The sequence below is a fragment of the Microcaecilia unicolor genome, chromosome 3 (genome assembly GCF_901765095.1).
Source record: "Microcaecilia unicolor chromosome 3, aMicUni1.1, whole genome shotgun sequence".
In the NCBI taxonomy this organism is placed as follows: domain Eukaryota; kingdom Metazoa; phylum Chordata; class Amphibia; order Gymnophiona; family Siphonopidae; genus Microcaecilia; species Microcaecilia unicolor.
The window spans coordinates 533,353,757-533,377,007 of record NC_044033.1 but is presented as its reverse complement, the minus strand read 5'-3'; the positions used below and the strand labels follow the sequence as shown (position 1 = coordinate 533,377,007).

At 48.4% G+C, this 23,251-nt stretch overlaps 1 protein-coding gene across 1 annotated transcript in view; it reads left to right on the top strand.

The window, feature by feature from the left end:
• Positions 1–23,251, top strand: part of HDAC2 (histone deacetylase 2) — a 157,452-nt gene that overhangs the window by 24,693 nt on the left and 109,508 nt on the right. The window contains exon 4 of the mRNA XM_030199223.1: positions 1,943–2,017. Within this exon, the coding sequence (XP_030055083.1) occupies positions 1,943–2,017 (75 nt within the window). The remainder of the gene's footprint in view (positions 1–1,942; positions 2,018–23,251) is intronic.

Genomic DNA, 23,251 nt, shown 5'->3' with positions numbered 1-23,251 from the left:
CTGAGCTGCTGGATGGCATCTTGCAGCGCTGTGCATCGGTGTTGGGGGTGCTTGCGCCTACCGTCCAGTCTGCCGCCTGGCCCTCGGATTAGGATTAGATGGAGGGAAGCGGTTCATGTTTATAAATTGTTGTTAAAAACTAAAAGGAGAGACTACTATTCTAAAATTTTAGGATGTTATACCCTTGATGTTAACATTTTATTTCAAATATTGAATTCATTTTTGGGTGTATAGTAAGTACAAGCTCATATAACTGTTAGTACTGTTGGCTTCCCAATTGGCAGAGTTTTTCAGAAGTAAGATTATGAACATTAGATATCAATTTGAGACTTCAATATAATATCTCAAGACTTGGAATTATCTAGGACAATGTTAGCAGTCCAGTAGATAAAATTTGACTTTACCATTCCGTTCTGGAAATTATTCCAAAAATATAATTGCTCCTATTGTTGTCTTGATGTTTGTTCACCGAATATCAGCCCCTTTGAATTTTAAGACTTCATTGTTTGAATGGATTTATATGCAGATGAATTTGAGAACTTTTCCTAAAGGGTTATGAGAGATTATAATTACACTTAATCCTAAAGATAAATTATCAGATTCAGTGGTATCTAATTATAGACTGGTGGCATCTATACCACTGTTTGCCATTCTGATAGAGGGTTTGTTTTCTCATCAGTTGACAGAATTCTTGGAGCACTGTGATGTTTCACATTTTTTCTTATTTGGGATCCCGTTAGATCTTCTAGATCATAATATTATGTTGATGATACTTGCAGATATATAGGAATAACTTGAAAGGTGTTCAGTTGGTTTTATGGGTTTTTCATTACTATGTCATACAAAGTAAACATGAACAATAGTATCCGAGAACTTGAGAGTTTCTTGCGGGATTCCTCAAGAATCCCCTTTCTCTCCAATGCTTTTCAACGTATTCTTGTACACACTGGGGTTTGAATTTGAAAAACATGGGTATATGTCTTATATTTATGCAGATGATACTTATTTTAATTCCTATTAGTAGTTGGTCTCAGTCAGAGATGTTGAAAGTTCAAACGGGACGACATCTGAGAGAAATTTGGATGTCAAAACATAGAGTGAAGTTGAATTCAGATAAAACTAAATTGATATGTTTTGGACATTGATTGGACTCAATACCTTCAATAATAACTGTGGACCAGAAAAATTATGAATTGTCATTTTGTGTTCAAATTTTAGGGATTTATTTAGGTGATACTTTAACGTTAGAAACCGAAATAAATTAGGAAAACATTTTTTTTTCTTTTCAGAAAATTGACAGAAAATACGGAGATATTTTCAGGAGGATCATTTTAAAACAATGGTGCAGTCCATCATTTTTGGTCAATTGGATTATTCTAACATATATTTGGGTTCTTCAAAACAACTTTTAAAAAGGCTCCAAACTATTCAAAATACGGCACTTAAACCCTAAATGCCCTGGTTCCATCTTATTTTAAGATAGGAAAAAATAATAGGGACTCGAGAAAGGGTTATAATTTTTCCTACCCTTCTCCTAGAGGTATAAAAAAAAGTTTAAAATTTTTGAATATTTGTTTTCCTTCCAAGCAGCCAGAGGAAAAGAAATTTCATCTATAATTAGATTGTTCCTATTTAATATTTTCTCATAATATTAAAACATTTTTATTTAGGAAGCACATAGTGAATACAGTATAATGCCTATGAGACAACTGAGGATCAGGATACATTGATTATTCGATATAGTCAGTATGTTAAGAGAGGGAAGTTCTATTTCTATTGTTTTTATTGTAATTCCTGGGAACTGACCAGTGTCCTATTATATAAACTGCTCTGAACTGCAAGGAAGTTGTCATAGCTGCACATTTTATTCGGTATAATTTGCCAATTTTGTGTTGCTGTTTCACTGTTTACCTGTCTCACTAATACCATTTTCTGTCTACAGTTAATGTCGGAGAAGACTGCCCTGTGTTTGATGGGCTGTTTGAGTTTTGTCAGCTCTCAACCGGAGGCTCTGTTGGTAAGAATATATCCTTTGCTAGTAGCAGAATTGGCTCAAATATGAAACAAAGGCTTTATTTATTTAACTAAGGGGTGGAATTTGGAAAATTAGCCGTGTGAAAGTCTAGACCATAGATGAACAACCCATTTCTCACTTAATGCTCACCTGTCAATACAAACTTACATTGGCTAAATCACTTTTAAAAGTCAGAGACTATTGCTTGATAAGAGTGGGAGCTGCAGTGTGCAATTCACTCAAACGCTCAACACTCATACACTAGCCATGACATCGGTGGCGACTGTTTTCTCACTTCGGTTAACACTTCTATTTTTATACCCAAATATTTAACTTTACGACTTAATATATTTAATGTAAAGTGATTTAAATCTCTCTATATAAAACAGACATGTGTGTTTGTCTGTGTCCAAACTTCTCCAGCCCTCCGAAGAGGTACGGTGACCAAACCCAGCATACAGACTCTACCTGCCGTTGCCGAGGTTATTGTGCAGTTTGAAGTGATTCGGTTCACGGGGGCACTCGGGAGGGGGAGCAATACCGCCATCCATTAAGTGAATAGGCTTGAGGTCGGAAAGTTCTTTCTTGCTGTTAAGCAACAAACTGCTTGGGACAGGGTGAGGGCTTAGAGACTGGTGGGGAGAAATACGAACAGCAGCTGTGCAGTTCTCACTCTCATTCTCGTAACACCCTGTTCCCTATGGGATGTTCAGAGACTGGTGGGAACAGGGTAGGGAGAAAGTATTGGGGTCAGGCTGGGAAGTGTGTGTGTGAATTCACTACCCCCTCCCAAGTCCATGAGATGCGACAGACTGAGGGGTTGGGAGACTGTTACAGAGACTGCTTGGGACAGGGTGAGGGCTTAGAGACTGGTGGAGAGAAATACGGACAGCAGCTGTGCAGTTCTCACTCTCATTCTCTTAACACCCTCTTCCCTATGGGATGTTCAGAGACTGGTGGGAACAGGGTAGGGAGAAAGTATTGGGGTCAGGCTGGGAAGTGTGTGTCTGTGCATGAATTCACTACCTCCTCCTAAGTCCATGAGATGAGACAGACTGAGGGGTTGGGAGACTGTGACAGAGACTGCTTGGGACAGGGTGAGGGCTTAGAGACTGGTGGAGAGAAATACGGACAGCAGCTGTGCAGTTCTCACTCTCTAACAACCTCTTCCTTATGGGATGTTCAGAGAGTGCTGGGAACAGGGTAGAGAGAAAGTATTGGGGTCAAGTGTGTGTCTGTGCATGAATTCACTACCCCACCAGGGGAACACTCCTCGAAAAGGGCGGGAAACTGAATTTCAATATGCCCTTGAAAAGAAGGCTTTGACAGGAAAACGGTGAAAGCCAAACGGCAGGCACTTGCTAGACTGAAAGAAACAACTAATCAAGAAAATCAGCCTGAAAAGTTAGTGCTAGGTAAGGATCCTGTCTCCACATTTTCTGATTTAAGGGAGTATTAAACTCAGTGTCAGTCACCCTTTCTTACATACACCCCAGTCACACTCAGCCATTCTCACACACGCTCACTCACACTCACCCATTCCAGTACAGCACTCAGCAAAACACCGCACTCGAACTCACCCATTCTGACACACCCCTCAGCAAACCAACCCTAGTCACACACCCCAAAATACCAGAATAACACCCCCCCAGTACCACACTCACCCGTTCTTCCACACCCGAGTAGCACACCTCCATGCACACTCACTCCTCAGCAGTACATCCCCACTCACACACCACAGAATAGCACATCCCCACTCACACTCATCCGTTCTCACCCCCCCCCCCCCCCACTGTCACTTATCCCTCAGCATACTTATACAGTGTCACAAATAAACCTTGCTTTTCTCAATTACAAAGTACTAACCTATCGCTGTGCAGCGCCAGCAGGGACAGCTAGTTTGATATAGAAATGGACTTAGCTTAGGTCCAGTATCCAGATCCACTGCCTACGCGGACCATGTTTCGGTAGCCATTAAGCCCCATCGGCCTCCAAGGGTAAGACACTTGGAAGAATGAATGACATTTGACATTCAGGTCCGCAGCCTGAGGTAGCTGGGGCTTAATGGCTAAAGAAACGTGGTCCGTGTAGGCAGCGGATCTGGATATTGGACCTAAGCTAGGTCCATTTCTATGTCAGATTTAATCAGTTGATATTAAATATCTAAAGTCATAATGTTAACATATTTGGCTATAAAAAAAAGTTTTGAACGATGAAGAGATAAGTGAGTCATGAGCAGATTGCTCATGTGAAAAGTTTCCACTCAGGTTATAGATAGTGTATAAGTTCGAGTGTTGAACATTTGATTTGGTACTGCGTTCTAGGCCTGTACAACACTGAGCTCTAAGGGGTTACTGTGGGCCAGGCAAAGACAAACTAGGCTTGTTCCCAGGGATCAAAGGTTTAGTGATGCCCTATCAGATACTAGCCGTTGAGCCCGTAAAAACGGGCTACTTTTGGAATGGGGGGGTTTCCGAGCCCCCCCCCCCCCCCCCCCGAGGTTGGCGCTGCCCCGCCTCCCCCGGAGTCACCGCCGCTGCCCCTCCACCCAGCCCGAGCAGCACTGTAAACTTACATCAGCACGCAGCAGCAGGCACATCAGCAAAGCTGCCGTCAGGGCAGGCTTCCTTCTCTGCCTGTGTCCCGCCCTCGTGTGACGTAACGTTGGCGAGGGCGGGACAAAGGCATAGAAGGAAGCCCGACGGCAGCTTTGCTGATGTGCCTGCTGCTGCGTGGTGATGTAAGTTCACAGTGCTCGGGCCAGATGGAGGGGCGGCGGCGATTCCGGGGGAGGGAGGGAGGGGGAGCGGTTCCAACGTCTGCAGCATGCCAGTAGAGACTTCCCTCTCTGTCCCGCCCCCGTCATCAAGTATTGACGTGGGGGCGGGGCAGAGAGGGAAGTCTGTACTGCGCATTTGCGAGTGAGTACGGTCACTCGCCGTTTATATGTTTGATTCTTAGGGCTCAGGAGGCTGGGATTGCCAACTCTCCTGAATGGTGGCTAAAGTGTGCGGACATTTTTTCAGGGGGGGTTAGAATCCAGCCTATGGGAAGGTTCTGTGGGTGGGACACTAGGAGGCAGCTCTAGTCATAGAGACTGGGGAGTCGGATCCAGCCTATGGGACGGTTCTGTGGGTTGGAGCACTGGAAGGCAGCTCTAGTCATAGAGACTGGGGGGGGGGGGGGGGTAGGATCCAGCCAATGGGAAGGTTCTGTGGGTTGGAGCACTAGAAGGCAGCTCTAGTCATAGAGACTGGGGGGGGGGGGGGGGTAGGATCCAGCCAATGGGAAGGTTCTGTGGGTTGGGACACTAGGAGGCAACTCTAGTCATAGAGACTGGGGGGGGGGGGGGTTTAGAATCCAGCCTATGGGAAGGTTCTGTGGGTTGGGACACTAGGAGGCAGCTCTAGTCATAGAGACTGGGGGGTAGGATCCAGCCAATGGGAAGGTTCTGTGGGTTGGAGCGCTAGAAGGCAGCTCTAGTCATAGAAACTGGGGGGGGGGGGGGGGGGGGTAGGATCCAGCCAATGGGAAGGTTCTGTGGGTTGGAGCGCTAGAAGGCAACTCTAGTCATAGAAACTGGGGGGGGGGGGGGGGGGGTAGGATCCAGCCAATGGGAAGGTTCTGTGGGTTGGGACACTAGGAGGCAGCTCTAGTCATAGAGACGGGGGGGGGGGGGGGGGAATCCAGCCAATGGGAAGGTTCTGTGGGTTGGAGCGCTAGAAGGCAGCTCTAGTCATAGAAACTGGGGGGGGGGGGGGGGTGGTAGGATCCAGCCAATGGGAAAGTTCTGTGGGTTGGGACACTAGGAGGCAGCTCTAGTCATAGAGACTGGGGGGTAGGATCCAGCCAATGGAAAGGTTCTGTGGGTTGGAGCGCTAGAAGGCAGCTCTAGGCATAGAAACGGGGGGGGGGGGGGGGGGGGGTAGGATCCAGCCAATGGGAAGGTTCTGTGGGTTGGAGCACTAGGAGGCACCTCTAGTCATAGAGACTGGTGGGGGGGGGGGGGGGGGGGGGTTAGAATCCAGCTTATGGGAAGGTTCTGTGGTGGAGCACTGGAAGGCAGCTCTAGTCATAGAGACTGGGGGGGGGGGGGGGTTAGAATCCAGCCTATGGGAATGTTCTGTGGGTTGGAGCACTGGAAGGCAGCTCTAGTCATAGAGACTGGGGGGGGGGGGGTAGGATCCAGCCAATGGGAAGGTTCTGTGGGTTGGGACACTAGGAGGCAGCTCTAGTCATAGAGACGGGGGGGGGGGGGGGGATCCAGCCAATGGGAAGGTTCTGTGGGTTGGAGCGCTAGAAGGCAGCTCTAGTCATAGAAACTGGGGGGGGGGGGGGGGGGGTGGTAGGATCCAGCCAATGGGAAAGTTCTGTGGGTTGGGACACTAGGAGGCAGCTCTAGTCATAGAGACTGGGGGGTAGGATCCAGCCAATGGAAAGGTTCTGTGGGTTGGAGCGCTAGAAGGCAGCTCTAGGCATAGAAACGGGGGGGGGGGGGGGGGGGGGGGGTAGGATCCAGCCAATGGGAAGGTTCTGTGGGTTGGAGCACTAGGAGGCACCTCTAGTCATAGAGACTGGTGGGGGGGGGGGGGGGGTTAGAATCCAGCTTATGGGAAGGTTCTGTGGTGGAGCACTGGAAGGCAGCTCTAGTCATAGAGACTGGGGGGGGGGGGGGGGGTTAGAATCCAGCCTATGGGAATGTTCTGTGGGTTGGAGCACTGGAAGGCAGCTCTAGTCATAGAGACTGGGGGGGGGGGGGGGGGTAGGATCCAGCCAATGGGAAGGTTCTGTGGGTTGGAGCACTAGGAGGCAGCTCTAGTCATAGAGACTGGGGGGTAGGATCCAGCCAATGGGAAGGTTCTGTGGGTTGGAGCACTAGGAGGCAGCTCTAGTCATAGAGACTGGGGGGTAGGATCCAGCCAATGGGAACATTCTGTGGGTTGGAGCACTAGGAGGCAGCTCTAGTCATAGAGACTGGGGGGTAGGATCCAGCCAATGGGAAGGTTCTGTGGGTTGGAGCACTAGAAGGCAGCTCTAGTCATAGAGACTGGGGGGGTAGGATCCAGCCAATGGGAAGGTTCTGTGGGTTGGAGCACTAGGAGGCAGCTCTAGTCATAGAAACTGGGTGGTAGGATCTAGCCTTCTGGATATCTGCTTTTGGGGTTCCACAGGGTTCTCCAATATCACCTACACTGTTCAATGTAATGATGGTTCCACTAGGCAGAAAACTGGAACTAATGGGCTTCAACCCATTCATATATGCAGACGTCACCATTTATATACTTTTTTAACAACAGTATCACAGATACTGGACAAATTTAAAACAGGTCTGGACCCCTTATGGAAAACTTGGCAGAAATATTTAGACTCAAACTAAATAGAGAAAAAACCAAATTCCTGGTTCTCTGTAGCCTGAATAACCCCATAACTTACCAAAATTTCACAATCAACTATCAAACATACCAAATCGAAACACAACTAAAAATTTTGGGAATTATTCTGGAGACACATCTATCACTGGACAGTCAAATATCAGCAGTAACATCAAAATGCTTCAGAACACTATGGAAATTGAGAAGGATCAGAGACTATTTTCCAAGACAATCGTATAATCGACAATACTATTCCAGCTAAACTACTGTAATGCAGTATTCGTAGGGTGTAAGGAAAGCACTAAAATCGCTGCAAACCATCCAAAACATGGCAGCAAGACTAATATTCAAGAAGTCGAAATGTGAAAGAGCTACTCCACTGCTCGAAATAACACACTGGCTGCCAATCAGGAGAAGACTAATCTTCTAAGCCAGCACCCGCATGTAGATACTATTTGATATGTCTCCTGAATTTATGCTAGATGTGTCGAACTATCCTCAAGAAACGCAATCCCAGAAACCAGAGGATACCTACTTGTTCACCTACCCAGCTGCAGAAACATAACTTCCATATCATCAAGCTGATCAATCCATAGACTGGTGGGTTGTGTCCATCTACCAGCAGGTGGAGATAGAGAGCAAACTTTTGCCTCCCTATATGTGGTCATGTGCTGCCGGAAACTCCTCAGTATGTTCTCTATCTCAGCAGGTGGTGGTCACACACAGCAGCAGCTCTGGCTAGGCCTCCAAGCCTAATCCTTAGGTTTTGTTGAGTGCCTGGGGTTGAGGGCTCTTTTGAGCAAGTGCAAACCTGGTGGTGCCAGGTCCCTCCTTTTCTCCCCCCTCCCGCTGGCTCCGTTTAAAAAAAAAAAAAAAAAAATTTTAAACGTCTTTAAAGGCGTTTAATTCGACGTTTCTTTAAACGTTCATTGCAGCTACTCACTGGGACACCAGTTCGTTACAGCTCGGAGCGGCAAGCAGGTAATTTTACCTTTTTTATAGCGGGCAGGGGGTTCCCCGATTCTTCTCCTCGTGGCATATGGCGTCGGAGGGCGAGGGCGCAAAGGGTCGCTCCCCGGATCGCTGGAGCGCTTCTAGAGGGGATGCGGGGGTTTTACAACCTGATTCGCCCTTGATGGGTGACAGTTTAGTGACCGATGAATGTCCCGGTCGTTCCTCCGGCGTGGCGGTTTTTTCCCGCCATAAACGCCCATCCCCCGCTCCTCGCCTCCGCCATCTTGGCCGGCCACGCAGCTCGGACGGCTTCTTCGTGGGCCGCCCTTGAGGTTGGAGACATTAATGCCATGAACGCCCTTAATTTGGGCGACGGCACAAGCGGCTAAAGTTAAGCGCCGTTCTTCCCGCGCGGCTCCTTCGCGGAGTTTCGCGCCGGACGCCATTTTGGATGCGCAGCATGTCTCTCCCCCGCTATTGCGAGCGCCGGTTGAGAGTGCGTCTAGGGCTGTTGCCCAGGCTGCGGAAGTGCACAGTCTGGGGGGTTTCTCCCCCGAGTTTGTTTTGCTGCTGCATCAGGCTTTCCTCATGCAAAACGCTGCCCCTGCTCCCTCTTCTGATAAAGAGGTTGAGGTTCCCAGGCCTTGGAGGACTTTTGTCTCCTCCGATGTAGATGAGGGCAGCGTGTCTGAGGTCTCCCAACGATCCTTTGCGGATTCCTTGGAGGAGATAGATCCCCGCTCGGATGGAGCGGATGACCCCTCTGCAGCGCGGCTTTTTAGCCCAGAGGATTTGCCCAACCTGTTGTTACAGGCCATGGACACTTTGAAGATTTCCTCTCCGGAGGACGTCTCTCCCTCAGCCCCTGTTGGCTCTGCCATTATGCTGGGGACGAAGCGCCCGCCTAGAACCTTCCACGTGCATGATGCCATGCACACCTTAATTGCGGCTCAATGGGATGTCCCGGAAACGAGCCTTAAAGTGGCTAGGGCTATGTCCCGCCTCTATCCTTTGGCTGTGAGTGAACGTGAGGCCTATCTGTGGCCTACCGTGGATTTTTTTAATCACTGCGGTGACTAAGAAAACGGCGTTGCCGGTGGAAGGTGGCACGGCCCTAAAGGACGCCCAAGACAGAAGATTGGAGGCGGCCTTAAGGTCGTCCTTTGAGGCAGCTGTTTTAGTTTGCAGGCCTCAGTTTGCGGCTCCTATGTGGCCAGGGCGTGCCGGACTATGGTGCAGCGGGCTTCCCCCTCGGATCATTCCTTGAGGGCTGATTGGCCGGCCCTGGAATCGGGCTTAGCCTATTTGGCAGACTTGCTGTATGATGTCTGGAGAGCCTCAGCTAAAGGCATGGCTCAGACAGTCTCTGCGCGGCGGTGGCTTTGGCGGAAACATTGGTCTGCTGACCACGCCTCTAAATCCCGCCTGGCTAGATTGCCTTTTAAAGGCAAGCTGCTCTTTGGGGTCGAGCTGGACAAAATCGTGACCGATCTCGGCACGTCTAAGGGCAAGAAATTACCAGAGGTCAGGGCTCGGGTTAGTACTCGTCCCGATACCTCCATACCGCCCGGGCAAGTCGGGTTCCTCTGCCCCCTCTTCCTTCAAGAGGAATTTCTCCCCCAAGCAGCATTCCTTTCGCAGAGACCGCCGTCCCGGAGGTGCTCCCTCCGGTCCTCCCCCAGGGTCTCGTACCCAATGTCGGGGCCTTGGTCCACGCCCCAGTGCAGATTGGAGGACGGCTGTCCTCGTTTCTGGGCGAGTGGACCACTATAACTTCAGACGCGTGGGTGCTGGAAGTCATCAGAGACGGCTACAAGCTAGAGTTCTGCCAACCCTTAAGAGACGGGTTTGTACTCTCTCCCTGCAAGTCTCCGGTCAAGCTGTGGTAGTGCAGCAGACCTTGGACAACCTGATCCGCCTGGGTGCGATCGTTCCGGTGCCAAAAAATCAGATTGGCAAGGGACGTTACTCCATTTTCTTTGTGGTTCCAAAGAAAGGAGGTTCTGTCCGGCCTCCTCGACCTCAAAGGGGTCAATCGGGCCTGGAAAGTGAGGCACTTTCGCATGGAGACTCTCCGCTCTGTTATAGCGGCAGTGAAGGCAGGAGAGTTCTTGGCTTCCTTGGACATCAAGGAAGAGTACCTGCATATTCCCATCTGGCCTCCTCTCCAACGCTTTCTGCGTTTTACAGTCCTGAGACGACACTTCCAGTTCAGAGCCCTCCCTTTCGGGTTGGCTACTGCTCCGCGGACCTTTTCCAAAGTAATGGGGGTCATAGCGGCCTTCCTGCTAAAGGAAGGAGTACAAGTCCATCCTTATCTGGACGACTGGTTGATCCGAGCCCCCTCTTATGCGGAGTGCGGCAAAGCTATGGACCGGGTAGTTGCTCTTTTGAGCTCCCTGGGATGGATCATCAACTGGAAGAAGAGCCAGCTGCGCCCGACTCAGTCCCTGGTGTATCTGGGAGTTCGATTCGACACCCAAGTGGGCAGAGTGTTCCTGCCAGACAATCGGATTGTCAAGCTTCAGGCTCAGGTGGACTAGTTCCTAGTAGCCTCTCCTATTCGGGCTTGGGACTACGTGCAGCTGTTGGGCTCTATGACGGCCACGATGGAAGTAGTGCCCTGGGCCAGGGCTCATATGAGACCACTACAGCTAAATGCTGCGCTGGACTCCGATGTCGGAGGATTATGCTGTGCGCCTTCCCGTGGACCCAGCAGTGCGCAAGGCGCTGAGCTGGTGGACGCAGACAGACAAGTTGTCTGCTGGATTGCCTCTGGTGACCCCGGAGTGGATTGTCGTCACGACAGACGCCTCTTTGATGGGCTGGGGAGCCCACTGCTTGGGAAGGACAGCGCAGGGGCTCTAGTCTCCTGCAGAGGCAAGTGGTCTATCAACCTCCTGGAACTCAGAGCCATTCGGTTGGTGTTATTGGAGTTCATCCCGGTACTGGTGTTGAAGCCTGTACGGGTCCGGTCGGACAATGCCACGGCTGTGGCCTATATCAACCGCCAGGGAGGTACCAAGAGCGCCCCTCTAGCCAAGGAGGCTATGAGTCTTTGCCAGTGGGCGGAAGCGAACCTGGAGCAGCTTTCAGCGGCCCACATTGCCGGAGTCATGAATGTCAAGGCGGTCTTTCTCAGTCGCCATCCCTTGGAGCCCGGAGACTGGCAACTATCTGCTCAGGCGTTCTTGGACATCACGAAGCGCTAGGGCCAGCCGAGCCTAGTTCTGATGGCGTCATCGGCCAATTGCCAAGTGCCGCGCTTTTTCAGCAGAGGACGGGACCCTCGATCCCTGGGAGTAGATGCTCTTCTCCAGCAGTGGCCGACACAAGAGCTCCTCTATGTGTTCCCGCCCTGGCCCATGTTGGGCAGGGTGCTAGACAGGGTGGCAAAGCATCCCGGCAGGGTAATCCGGGTGGGTCCGGATTGGCCCAGACGTCCCTGGTATGCGGACTTGATCAGGCTTTCAGTCGACGATCCTCTGCGGCTGTCAGTGGAGCAGGGCCTGTTACATCAGGGTCCCGTGGTGATGGAGGATCCCTCCCCCTTTGGTCTTACGGCCTGGCTATTGAGCGGCAGTGTCTGAGAAAGAAGGGCTTCTCAGACAAGGTCATCGCCACTATGCTGAGAGCGAGGAAGCGCTCTACTTCTACTGCTTACGCCAGGGTTTGGCGTATGTTTGCAGCGTGGTGTGAAGCAGGCTCACTTTCTCCCTTCACTGCTCCAATTTCTTCAGTGTTGGCGTTCCTGCAAGAAGGTCTGGAGAAAGGCCTGTCGCTCAGTTCCCTTAAAGTCCAGGTAGCGGCTCTGGCTTGCTTCAGGGGTCGCCTGAAGGGTGCTTCCCTGGCTTCGCAGCCAGATGTGGTGCGCTTTCTCAAGGGAGTTAATCACCTGCGCCCTCCTCTGCACTCAGTGGTGCCTGCGTGGAATCTCAACCTGGTGCTAAGAGCATTGCAGAAGCCGCCTTTTGAACCCTTGTCGAGGGCATCTCTGAAAGACCTGACGTTGAAAGCAGTCTTTTTGGTGGCTATTACTTCAGCCAGAAGAGTTTCCGAGCTCCAGGCGCTCTCATCTCGAGAGCCTTTTCTGCAGTTCACTGAGGCAGGAGTGACTATTCGCACAGTGCCTTCCTTCCTGCCCAAGATTGGTTCTCGCTTCCATGTGAATCAGCAGCTCTGTCTCCCTTCCTTTCGTAGGGAGGACTACCCAGAGGAGTACTCCGCTCTTGAATATCTGGATGTGAGACGAGTCATCATCAGATACTTGGAAGTGACCAATGATTTCCGGAAATCGGATCATCTGTTTGTCCTGTTTGCAGGTTCTCGTAAGGGTCTGCAGGCTGCTAAGCCTACAGTGGCAAGATGGGTCAAGGAAGCCATTGCAGCGGCTTATGTGGCCGCGGGGAAGGTGCCGCCTATCCAGCTGAAGGCTCACTCCACTAGAGCTCAGGCGGCCTCGATGGCAGATGCCGGATCCGTCTCCTTGGAAGAGATATGCAAGGCGGCAACTTGGGCTTCGGCTCATACATTCTCCAAGCATTACCGTTTGACTGTGGCTGCACGGGCGGAGGCCCGGTTTGGAGCTTCAGTGTTGCGGTCAGGGATTTCAATGTCCCGCCCTGGGTGAGTACTGCTTCGGTACATCCCACCAGTCTATGGATTGATCAGCTTGATGATATGGAAGGTAAAATTATGTATAATCATACCTGATAATTTTCTTTCCATTAATCATAGCTGATCAATCCATAGCCCCTCCCAGATATCTGTACTGTTTTTATTCTGGTTGCATTTCAGGTTCAAGTTTAGTCTTCAGTTACTTCAGAAAGACTTCGTGTTCAAGTTTTTTCACTTGGATTCTTCAAGAGTTGAGACGAGTTTGTGTTACAGTGAGCTGCTGCATTCCTCTCCCCCCCGTTTTACGGGGCTGGATTGAGACATAAATTCTGCCGGCACTCCCTCCCGCTTCGTGCGGCTGTAGGGCAGTTTTGTACCCTTCCCGCTTCGGCGGTGTTAGGGTCAGTCAGCTCCTCCCGCGGTTGCGGTTGCAGGATAAGCCAGATCCCCCCGCATCGGCGGGTGTGGTGTCCCTCCCCCGCTCCGCGGGGATGAGCTGGACGGATTCCCCTCCCCCACTTGTGTGGGGATGAGCTGGGTTAATTCCCCTCCCCCGTTTCGGCGGTGGTGAGCTGGGCAGAGTGTCCCTTCGTGGGTGTAATTCTCTAAGTGCTGAGTCCTGCGGATGGAGCTTTGATATCGACATACTGAGGAGTTTCCGGCAGCACATGACCACATATAGGGAGACAAAAGGATTGCTCTCTATCTCCACCTGCTGGTAGATGGACACAACCCACCAGTCTATGGATTGATCAGCTATGATTAATGGAAAGAAAATTATCAGGTATGATTATACATAATTTTACCTTACAAAACCATCTACATGGCAGGATTTAGTTACCTGGGCTCCAAGTGGTGAAACTCAATACCAAAGGTTACAAGAAGCATCTCCAATTATCTTCAGTTCAAAAAAGAACTGAAAACCTACCTCTTCAAAAAATTCTATAGCTAACTAAATGAACTGTTGATGTCCTTTCTGCTTCCTAACTACAAACCAGTATTGTAATTTTCAACGTAATTGTAAATTGGAAGCCACTTTGAACAGAAACCTGTTTTTGGATAATGGCTAAAACAGGGAATTCACGCTCTGGTGCCAGAGCTTCACCCTAACACTGCCATTATCAACAGGTTTTTTGCTTATATCTGCTTGTTTGAATTTCGATTACGTCGTTTTCTATGGCTTCTTCACCTTACCCATTATCAGTAATGTTTTCTACTTGTTTAAATTTCGATTATGCTATTCTCTATGTAATAATAACTGTTATCTCCAATCTACTAACTACCAATAACAATACATTGTAAGCCTGCAAAGAGGTGGGAAAATGTGGGATACAAATGCAATAAATAATAAGGTGGTGAACAGACTAAAATATTTATTTAATTTATTTATTTGTTACATTTGTATCCCACATTTTCCCACCTATTTGTAGGCTCAATGTGGCTTACATAGTACCGGAGAGGTGTTTGCAGACTCCGGTGAGAACAAATACAAAGTGATATTGTGGTAAGATGAAGTTCATGTGACACAGCCACATTAGGGAAACGTATATCGGAAGAGTTGCGTTTTATCCATTACGTACTTTAGTTTTGTTGTGTTGCAGGGATCTGGCATTTAAGTTAGATCGGTGGGGTATGCCTCTTTGAACAGGCAAGTTTTTAGTGATGTCTGGAAGTTTAGGTGGTCGTACGTCGATTTCAAGACTTTTGGTAATGCGTTCCATAGTTGTGTGCTTATATAGGAAAAGCTGTATGCGTAAGTTGATTTGTATTTAAGTCCTTTGCAGCTTGGGTAGTGCAGATTTAGATAAGATCGTGTTGATTCGGATGTATTTCTGGTTGGTAAGTCAATCAAGTCTGTCATGTATCCCGGGGCTTCACCGTAGATAATCTTGTGGACCAGGGTGCAGATTTTGAAGGCATTGCGTTCTTTGATTGGGAGCCAGTGCAGTTTTTTGCAGAGGGAGTTTGTGCTTTCAAATCGCGTTTTTCCGAATATAAGCCTAGCTGTCATGTAAACGTAAATATAGTAAGAAGGGGAATGCACTGAATGATAGGAAAGAGTCAGAAACAAAGTTGTCCTTCAGTTAATTAAGGAGAGCATAACATAAAGCAGAGTTCATGAAAACTCAGTCTCGTAAGAAGATAAGAATAGCCATACTGGGTCAGACCAGTGGTCCATCTAGCTCAGTACCCTGCTTCCATCAGTGGCCAGTCCAGGTCACAAGTACTTGGCAGAAACTCAGTTAGTAGCAAGATTCTGTGCTACCAATCCCAGGACAAGCCGTTGCTTCCCCATGTCCATCACAATGCAGGGACGAGCCAGGAACCCAGAGCTTCTCCAAAGGCCAGTCTGAACGGATATATTTTTAAGTCTGCCTGGGAAAGGAGAGCCTTAGCTGAAGGGTCGATGGAGGAGAATTCCATAAGGAAGGTGTCACACGATAAAAGCCAGATTGTCTGCTTGATTCACAGACCATTTGCTCCTTCACTACAGTTTTTGCTACAGCTCTGGGCTGTAGAAAGGATTTGGCGCTAAAGGGCAGATTAAAAAAAAAAAATCAAAATTTAGCACAGTTTTAATATAAGGAGCTGTTTTGCATGTCAGCCGTTCCACCACCGTGGTTTTACTGCAGATTTTTCACGCTAAGGGGCCCTTTTACTAAGCCACTTAGGCGCCTACGTGCACTAATTTTGAGCTACCACCCGGCTACCACGTGGCCCTTGCGGTCATTTCATTTTTGACGTGCGTCCGCTATGCGCACTGGAAAATATTTTTATTTTCTAGCGTGCGGTCAGTAATCAGCATTTTACGCACATAGACCGTTACCGCCCGGTTACCGCATGAGACCTTGGCGGTCAGTGGCTGGCGGTAAGGTCTCAGATCCAAAATGGACAAGCAGCAATTTTCATTTTGCCACACGTCCATTTTCGGCAAAAATGTTTAAAAAGGCGTTTTTCACAGGTGTGCTGAAAAATGATTCTGTGTGCGCTCAAAACACGTGTCTACCGCAGGCCATTTTTCATTGCACCTTTGTAATAGAGTCCTAAAACTCTTAAAAGTAGAGGGCAAAATTTACCACTGGAAAAACAATGAAACACCTCACGAAATGATATCAGAGTGAGGAATTGGGAAGCGTAAGAGTCGGAAGGGTCGTCGGCGTGTATATTAAAGTCACCAAGAATGAGGGACGAAGATGAGGGTTCAAGAAAAACTGAGAGCCAGGCATCGAAGTCAGTGAGGAAGGAGGGGAGGGACTTGTCGGGGGGGGGGGGGGCGGTAAATGACTGCAACTCTGAGTGGCAGTGGGTAGAAAAGACGGATGGAGTGCACTTCGAAGGAGGAGAAGCAGTAAGACTGCGATAGGAGGAGGGGTTGAAAAGCTACAAGAGGGCGAGAGTAGAACCCCGATGCCTCCACCACGGCCATCAGGGCGGGGAGTGTTGGAGAAGAGAGAACCTCCGTGGCAAAGGGCAGCGACTGATACAGAGTCGTCAGGAGTGAGCCAGGTTTCAGTTAGGGCGAGTAGCTGAAGGGAACGAGAGATGAAGAGATCATGGGTGAAGGGAAGTTTGTTGCAGACCGAGTGAGCATTCCACAGGGCACACGAGAAGGGGAGGGAAGAGGGGGGGAGGAGGGGAATAGGAATGAGATTGGAGACATCCCGTTTGCGTGGATAGGACGAGGACAGATGTGTGGGACCTGGATTGGGATTGATGTCACCCGCGGATAGCAGGAGAAGGAGCAAGAGAGTGCGGAGGAGGGTGGGGGAGGTAGGGCGGCGAAGGCGGGGTGCGCTTAAGAGGAATGGGGTTGGGTTAATGGCAGGAAGGAAGTGTTGAAGGTTGAGGGCTAGGAAGAAAGAGGGGGATAGGAGAGATGGTGAGGTGGGTGGGTAGGGTAATGAGATAGTGAGCAGGACGGGAGAGGACATGGGTGGGCAGTGAGTTCCTGAGGAAGGCAGTGGTAGGGGAACAGGGAGACGGAAGAGATTAGGAAGGGACAGAGCAAGGAGCAGAATGTGTATTGGGGCCATGAGTAGTGGCTGGGGTGTTTGCAGGTGCCAAAGTAGTGACTAGATCAGGCGGACTGGGACAATCTGGAGCGGAGGGGCTGGGATAGAGTGGGGCAGTGTTTACTGTTTTAGTATCTACCCTCTGGGTTGACTCCATCCTGTTTATACAGTAATACCTCGGTTTTCGTTGACTTCGGTTATCGTCAGTTTTGGTTTTCGTCGGTTTTTACCCGTGAAAAATTTGTCTCTGATTTCGTCAGCGTGCCCACGTGACCTTGCTGCTAATTTTGCGAAAACAAAGGGCAACCCATGTGTTCTTCTGCTCATTGATTCATATGGAAATAATTGCCTTGGTTTTCGTCGGTTTCAGATTTCGCTGATTGTTTTCGGACTGATTATCGACGAAAACAGAGGTATCACTGTATCTTTTTTGAATTGTACACAGTTCTCTAAATGAGGTCGCACCATCACCTCCTTTTACCTTCTTCGCCATTTCTTTCCCTCTGTACCCAGGCATCCTTTTGGCTTTTGCTGTCACCTTTTCTACCCATTTGGCCACCTTAAGACCATCAATACGCTTACCCGAGGTCATGCTCTTCTCTTGTGCATACAAGTACTTCATTTGCTATACTTTGTTGGCTTTCAGAGTGTATGGCTGGAAGTGGAGAGGAGAGGTGCAGATTGAAAGGGGCACTTCCCTAATAGCTGTAGATTTATTTTTATTTTTTGCAGAACTATTAAGATTTATAACGTGAGAGCATAATATATAATGTGATAGGACTATACACCCCAAATAGTAACACTGACATAAATGCTTCAAAAAAGAAAAAAACCTAAAAACCAAAGCAGTCAAACCACAAGAAAATTGATCATTCCTGTCGCTTCCTCCATTAATACATCGTGTACATGGCGTGGTCTCCAGCCTCTTAAACTGAGACATGACATTCAAATACCTGTTAAGTTTTATAGTTTTATTACATTTACTATACCGTTCTAACTGGCGAGCAGAGCGGTGTACAAATTAGTTAAAAACATATATAAAATTAGAAAAAGAAAAGGAACTTCAGTAGGATAGTAAAGCCAATCAGTCAACAATAAAGAAAGACTAAGGGGCAGGGAGACATAGACATAAAAACCAAAAGAAAGTGTAACCGTCGGGGGAACCCTAATTTAAGACTAGCCGAAGAGATCAGGAAACAACCAGGTTTTTAATTCACCTTTGAACTTTTTAAAAGAATGCTACGAAGAGATAGAGGAAGCCCATTCCAAATAAAAGAAGCCAAAAAAAAGAAGGCCAAGTGTCTAGTTGATTCCAGTTAAGCGGATTTCGGACCAGGGAGAACTAGGCGACGATCATTGAGTGAGCGGAGAAGTCTGACAGAAGAATATGGGATTGTGAGGCAGGACAGATAATCAGGAGTGCCTAAATGGAAAGCCTTAAATGTAAGTGTGGTTAGTGCAGCGGACTTTGATCCTGGGGAACTGGATTCGATTCCCACTGCAGCTCCTTGTGACTCTGGGCAAATCACTTAACCCTCCATTGCCCCAGGTACAAATAAGTACCTGTATATACAGTGGTGGAAATAAGTATTTGATCCCTTGCTGATTTTGTAAGTTTGCCCACTGACAAAGACATGAGCAGCCCATAATTGAAGGGTAGGTTATTGGTAACAGTGAGAGATAGCACATCACAAATTAAATCCGGAAAATCACATTGTGGAAAGTATATGAATTTATTTGCATTCTGCAGAGGGAAATAAGTATTTAATCCCTCTGGCAAACGACCTAATACTTGGTGGCAAAACCCTTGTTGGCAAGCACAGCGGTCAGACGTCTTCTGTAGTTGATGATGAGGTTTGCACACATGTCAGGAGGAATTTTGGTCCACTCCTCTTTGCAGATCATCTCTAAATCATTAAGAGTTCTGGGCTGTCGCTTGGCAACTCGCAGCTTCAGCTCCCTCCATAAGTTTTCAATGGGATTAAGGTCTGGTGACTGGCTAGGCCACTCCATGACCCTAATGTGCTTCTTCCTGAGCCACTCCTTTGTTGCCTTGGCTGTATGTTTTGGGTCATTGTCGTGCTGGAAGACCCAGCCACGACCCATTTTTAAGGCCCTGGCGGAGGGAAGGAGGTTGTCACTCAGAATTGTACGGTACATGGCCCCATCCATTCTCCCATTGATGCGGTGAAGTAGTCTTGTGCCCTTAGCAGAGAAACACCCCCAAAACATAACATTTCCACCTCCATGCTTGACAGTGGGGACGGTGTTCTTTGGGTCATAGGCAGCATTTCTCTTCCTCCAAACACGGCGAGTTGAGTTCATGCCAAAGAGCTCAATTTTTGTCTCATCTGACCACAGCACCTTCTCCCAATCACTCTCGGCATCATCCAGGTGTTCACTGGCAAACTTCAGACGGGCCGTCACATGTGCCTTCCGGAGCAGGGGGACCTTGCGGGCACTGCAGGATTGCAATCCGTTATGTCGTAATGTGTTACCAATGGTTTTCGTGGTGACAGTGGTCCCAGCTGCCTTGAGATCATTGACAAGTTCCCCCCTTGTAGTTGTAGGCTGATTTCTAACCTTCCTCATGATCAAGGATACCCCACGAGGTGAGATTTTGCGTGGAGCCCCAGATCTTTGTCGATTGACAGTCATTTTGTACTTCTTCCATTTTCTTACTATGGCACCAACAGTTGTCTCCTTCTCGCCCAGCGTCTTACTGATGGTTTTGTAGCCCATTCCAGCCTTGTGCAGGTGTATGATCTTGTCCCTGACATCCTTAGACAGCTCCTTGCTCTTGGCCATTTTGTAGAGGTTAGAGTCTGACTGATTCACTGAGTCTGTGGACAGGTGTCTTTCATACAGGTGACCATTGCCGACAGCTGTCTGTCATGCAGGTAACGAGTTGATTTGGAGCATCTACCTGGTCTGTAGGGGCCAGATCTCTTACTGGTTGGTGGGGGATCAAATACTTATTTCCCTCTGCAGAATGCAAATAAATTCATATACTTTCCACAATTTGATTTTCCGGATTTAATTTGTGATGTGCTATCTCTCACTGTTACCAATAACCTACCCTTCAATTATGGGCTGCTCATGTCTTTGTCAGTGGGCAAACTTACAAAATCAGCAAGGGATCAAATACTTATTTCCACCACTGTACTATGTAAACCGCTTTGAATGTAGTTGCAAAAAGGCGGTTTATAAATGACTAGTAAAAAAGGCCCGTTTCGGACAGAAATGAAACGGGCGCTAGCAAGGTGTGCCTCTGAGTGTGTATGTTTGAGAGAGTGTGTGTGAGAGTGACTGTGTGAGAGAGAGAGACAGAGTGAATGTCCCGGCCTCCTTCCCCCTCCCCCTGTCTTCCTTTCCCGTCCCCCTCCAGTTTTTCCTCCGCTCCCCCTTCCCAGCTTCAGGGTCGTGGCCTCCCCTACCTCCGCCTGTCATGGTCGTGGGCCCCCTTCCTTCCTTCCTCCCTCCCTTGTTCAGGTTGGTTCCCTCCCTCCCTCCCACTCCCACGGTCAGGCAGGGAATGTGGAAGTGTTAATGTCAATAAGTGGAGGAGTGGCCTAGTGGTTAGGGTGGTGGACTTTGGTCCTGGGGAACTGAGGAACTGAGTTCGATTCCCGGCACAGGCAGCTTCTTGTGACTCTGGGCAAGTCACTTAACCCTCCATTGCCTGCCGCATTGAGTCTGCCATGAGTGGGAAAGCGCGGGGTACAAATGTAACAAATAAAAAAATGTGTGTGATTGTTTTTTTTTGTTGTTTTTTGTTTGTTGGTGGGGAAAGGGGGGAAGTGGGTGGTGTGGGGGTGAGGTGGGTGCAGGTGTGTGAGTGTGTCTCTGTTATACTGAAATTGTGTCTGTGTGTGACAGTGACGGGTTGGGGGGGGGGGGGTTTGGTTTTTGCAAGTCTGAGTGGTAGTGTAGCTGCCCTTGTATGTGTTTCTGTCTGCTCGTGTCTGTGTGTCAGAAAGTGGAAGTGGGTTTTTTTTTTAACTTGGTGCGGGGGAAGGGTCAGTCCATAGGAGTGCGGGGGAAGACTTTCCTGTTACCTGTTGTTTTTTTTTTTTTATCCTGTGTGCATAGCAAGATAGCAGGTTTTCTGTTTCCTTGGCTGTGGGCGGGTTCGCTTTTGTGAGTGGCAGCGGGACGTCTCGTGTGTCTGAGTGCCAGTGGTCGCTTTGCTTTGGTGCGGGCTTTGGATTTTTCCGCGCTGCAAGTTTGAGCGATCAGCTGTTCTTATGGCTCACGGCGGTTTCGTTTCGGTGGCTGGGGGCGGTTTTGCGGTGTTTGTGAGTGGCAGTGGGAGGGCTCGAGTGCCTCAGAGTGCCAGTGGTCGTGGTGCGGGCAGGCTTGGGGGTTTGTGGTGTTTGTGAGTGGCAGCGGGAGAGCTCGGGTGCCTCAGAGTGCCAGTGGTCGGTTTGCTGCAGTGCGGGTGGGCTTGGGGTGTTTCATCGCTGCAAGTGCCTTGTCCGTTTCGGCCCTCGAGTGTCAGTGCTCCGCCCTGGACGTTATCGCGATGTGACGCGAGGGTGGGGCAGACACTCATGGGCATACCGGATATCTCGGGCGCCTCAAACCTCCGGCTGGAGGCTTCATTGGAACGTTGGGGTTGCCTTTTATATATAGAGATATGTTGTTTCACTGGTAACCAATGGTGAGCTCTTAGCAGGTGTGTGATATGATCATTACGACGGGCATGACAAAGAAGATGAACAGTATTTTGGAGTGTTTGAAGTTTTTTTTTATTGCTGATTGCGGAAGACCAGCATATACAATATTACAATAATAGACATGTGTCGTAAACAGAGAAAGGATCAAAGCATGAAAATTATTGTGATTAATGTTGAATGGCCCAAAGTTTGTGAAAAACAAAGAGACGTAACTTTAGTCAGATGTGAAATCTGAGGTAAAAATGTGAGTGCAGAATAAAAAATAATGCCTTACTGGTGTAATTAATGTTCCAAAAAGATTAACGGGCAAGAAGGGGTGGTGGGCAGCCCTGACAACCAACAGATGACAGTTTTTTTCTTTACATGAGTTTATGATCAGATAATGTATTACTACTACTATTTAGCATTTCTATAGCGCTACAAGGCGTAAGCAGCGCTGCACAAACATAGAAGAAAGACAGTCCCTGCTCAAAGAGCTTACAATCTAATAGACAAAAATAAAGTAAGCAAATCAAATCAATTAATGTGTACAGGAAGGAGGAGAGGAGGGTAGGTGGAGGCGAGTGGTTACAAGTGGTTACGAGTCAAAAGCAATGTTAAAGAGGTGGGCTTTCAGTCTAGATTTAAAGGTGGCCAAGGATGGGGCAAGACGTAGGGGCTCAGGAAGTTTATTCCAGGCGTAGGGTGAAGCGAGACAGAAGGCGCGAAGTCTAGAGTTGGCAGTAGTGGAGAAGGGACCAGATAAGGATGTATCCATGGAGCGGAGTGCACAGGAAGGGGTGAATTAATGTAATTAATTCAATAACCAACTGGATTACTAGCTGAAGGCACTGTTGAACAAAAACGAGTGGACGTGACCAGTACGATGAACCAAGATATTAAACCAAGTCCTTTATTAAATACATAAAATAGCATTTAAGTACATAAGTATATAAGTATTGTCATACTGGGAAAGACCAAAGGTCCATCGAGCCCAGCATCCTGTTTCCAACAGTGGCCAATCCAAGTCACAAATATCCGGCAAGATCCCAAAAATGTACAAAACATTTTATACTGCTTATCCCCAAGTCCATTTAATAACGGTCTATCGACTTTTCCTTTAGGAAGCTGTCCAAACCTTTTTTAAACTTTGCTAAGCTAACTGCCTTTACCACATTCTCTGGCAACGAATTCCAGAGTTAAAATACACGTTGAGTGAAGAAAAATAAGGAAGGCTAAGAGGGACTTCAAAAATAAGATTGTGTTGGAGGCAAAAACACATAGTAAATTTTCTTTTAGGTATATTAAAAGCAGGAAGCTGGTAAAAGAATCGGTTGGACTGCTAGATGACCGAGGAGTAAAAGGGGCGATCAGGGAAGACAAAGCCGTAGCGGGGAGATCAAATGAATTCTTTGCTTTGGTCTTCACCGAGGAAGATTTGGGTGGGATACTCATGCCTGAAATGGTATTCGAAGCTGACGAGTCGGAGAAACTTAATGCATTCTCTCTGTAAACCTGGAGGATGTAATGGGGCAGTTCTACAAATTGAAGAGTAGCAAATCTCCTGGACTGGATGGTATTCATCCCAGAGTACTGATAGAACTGAAAAATGAGCTTGCGGAG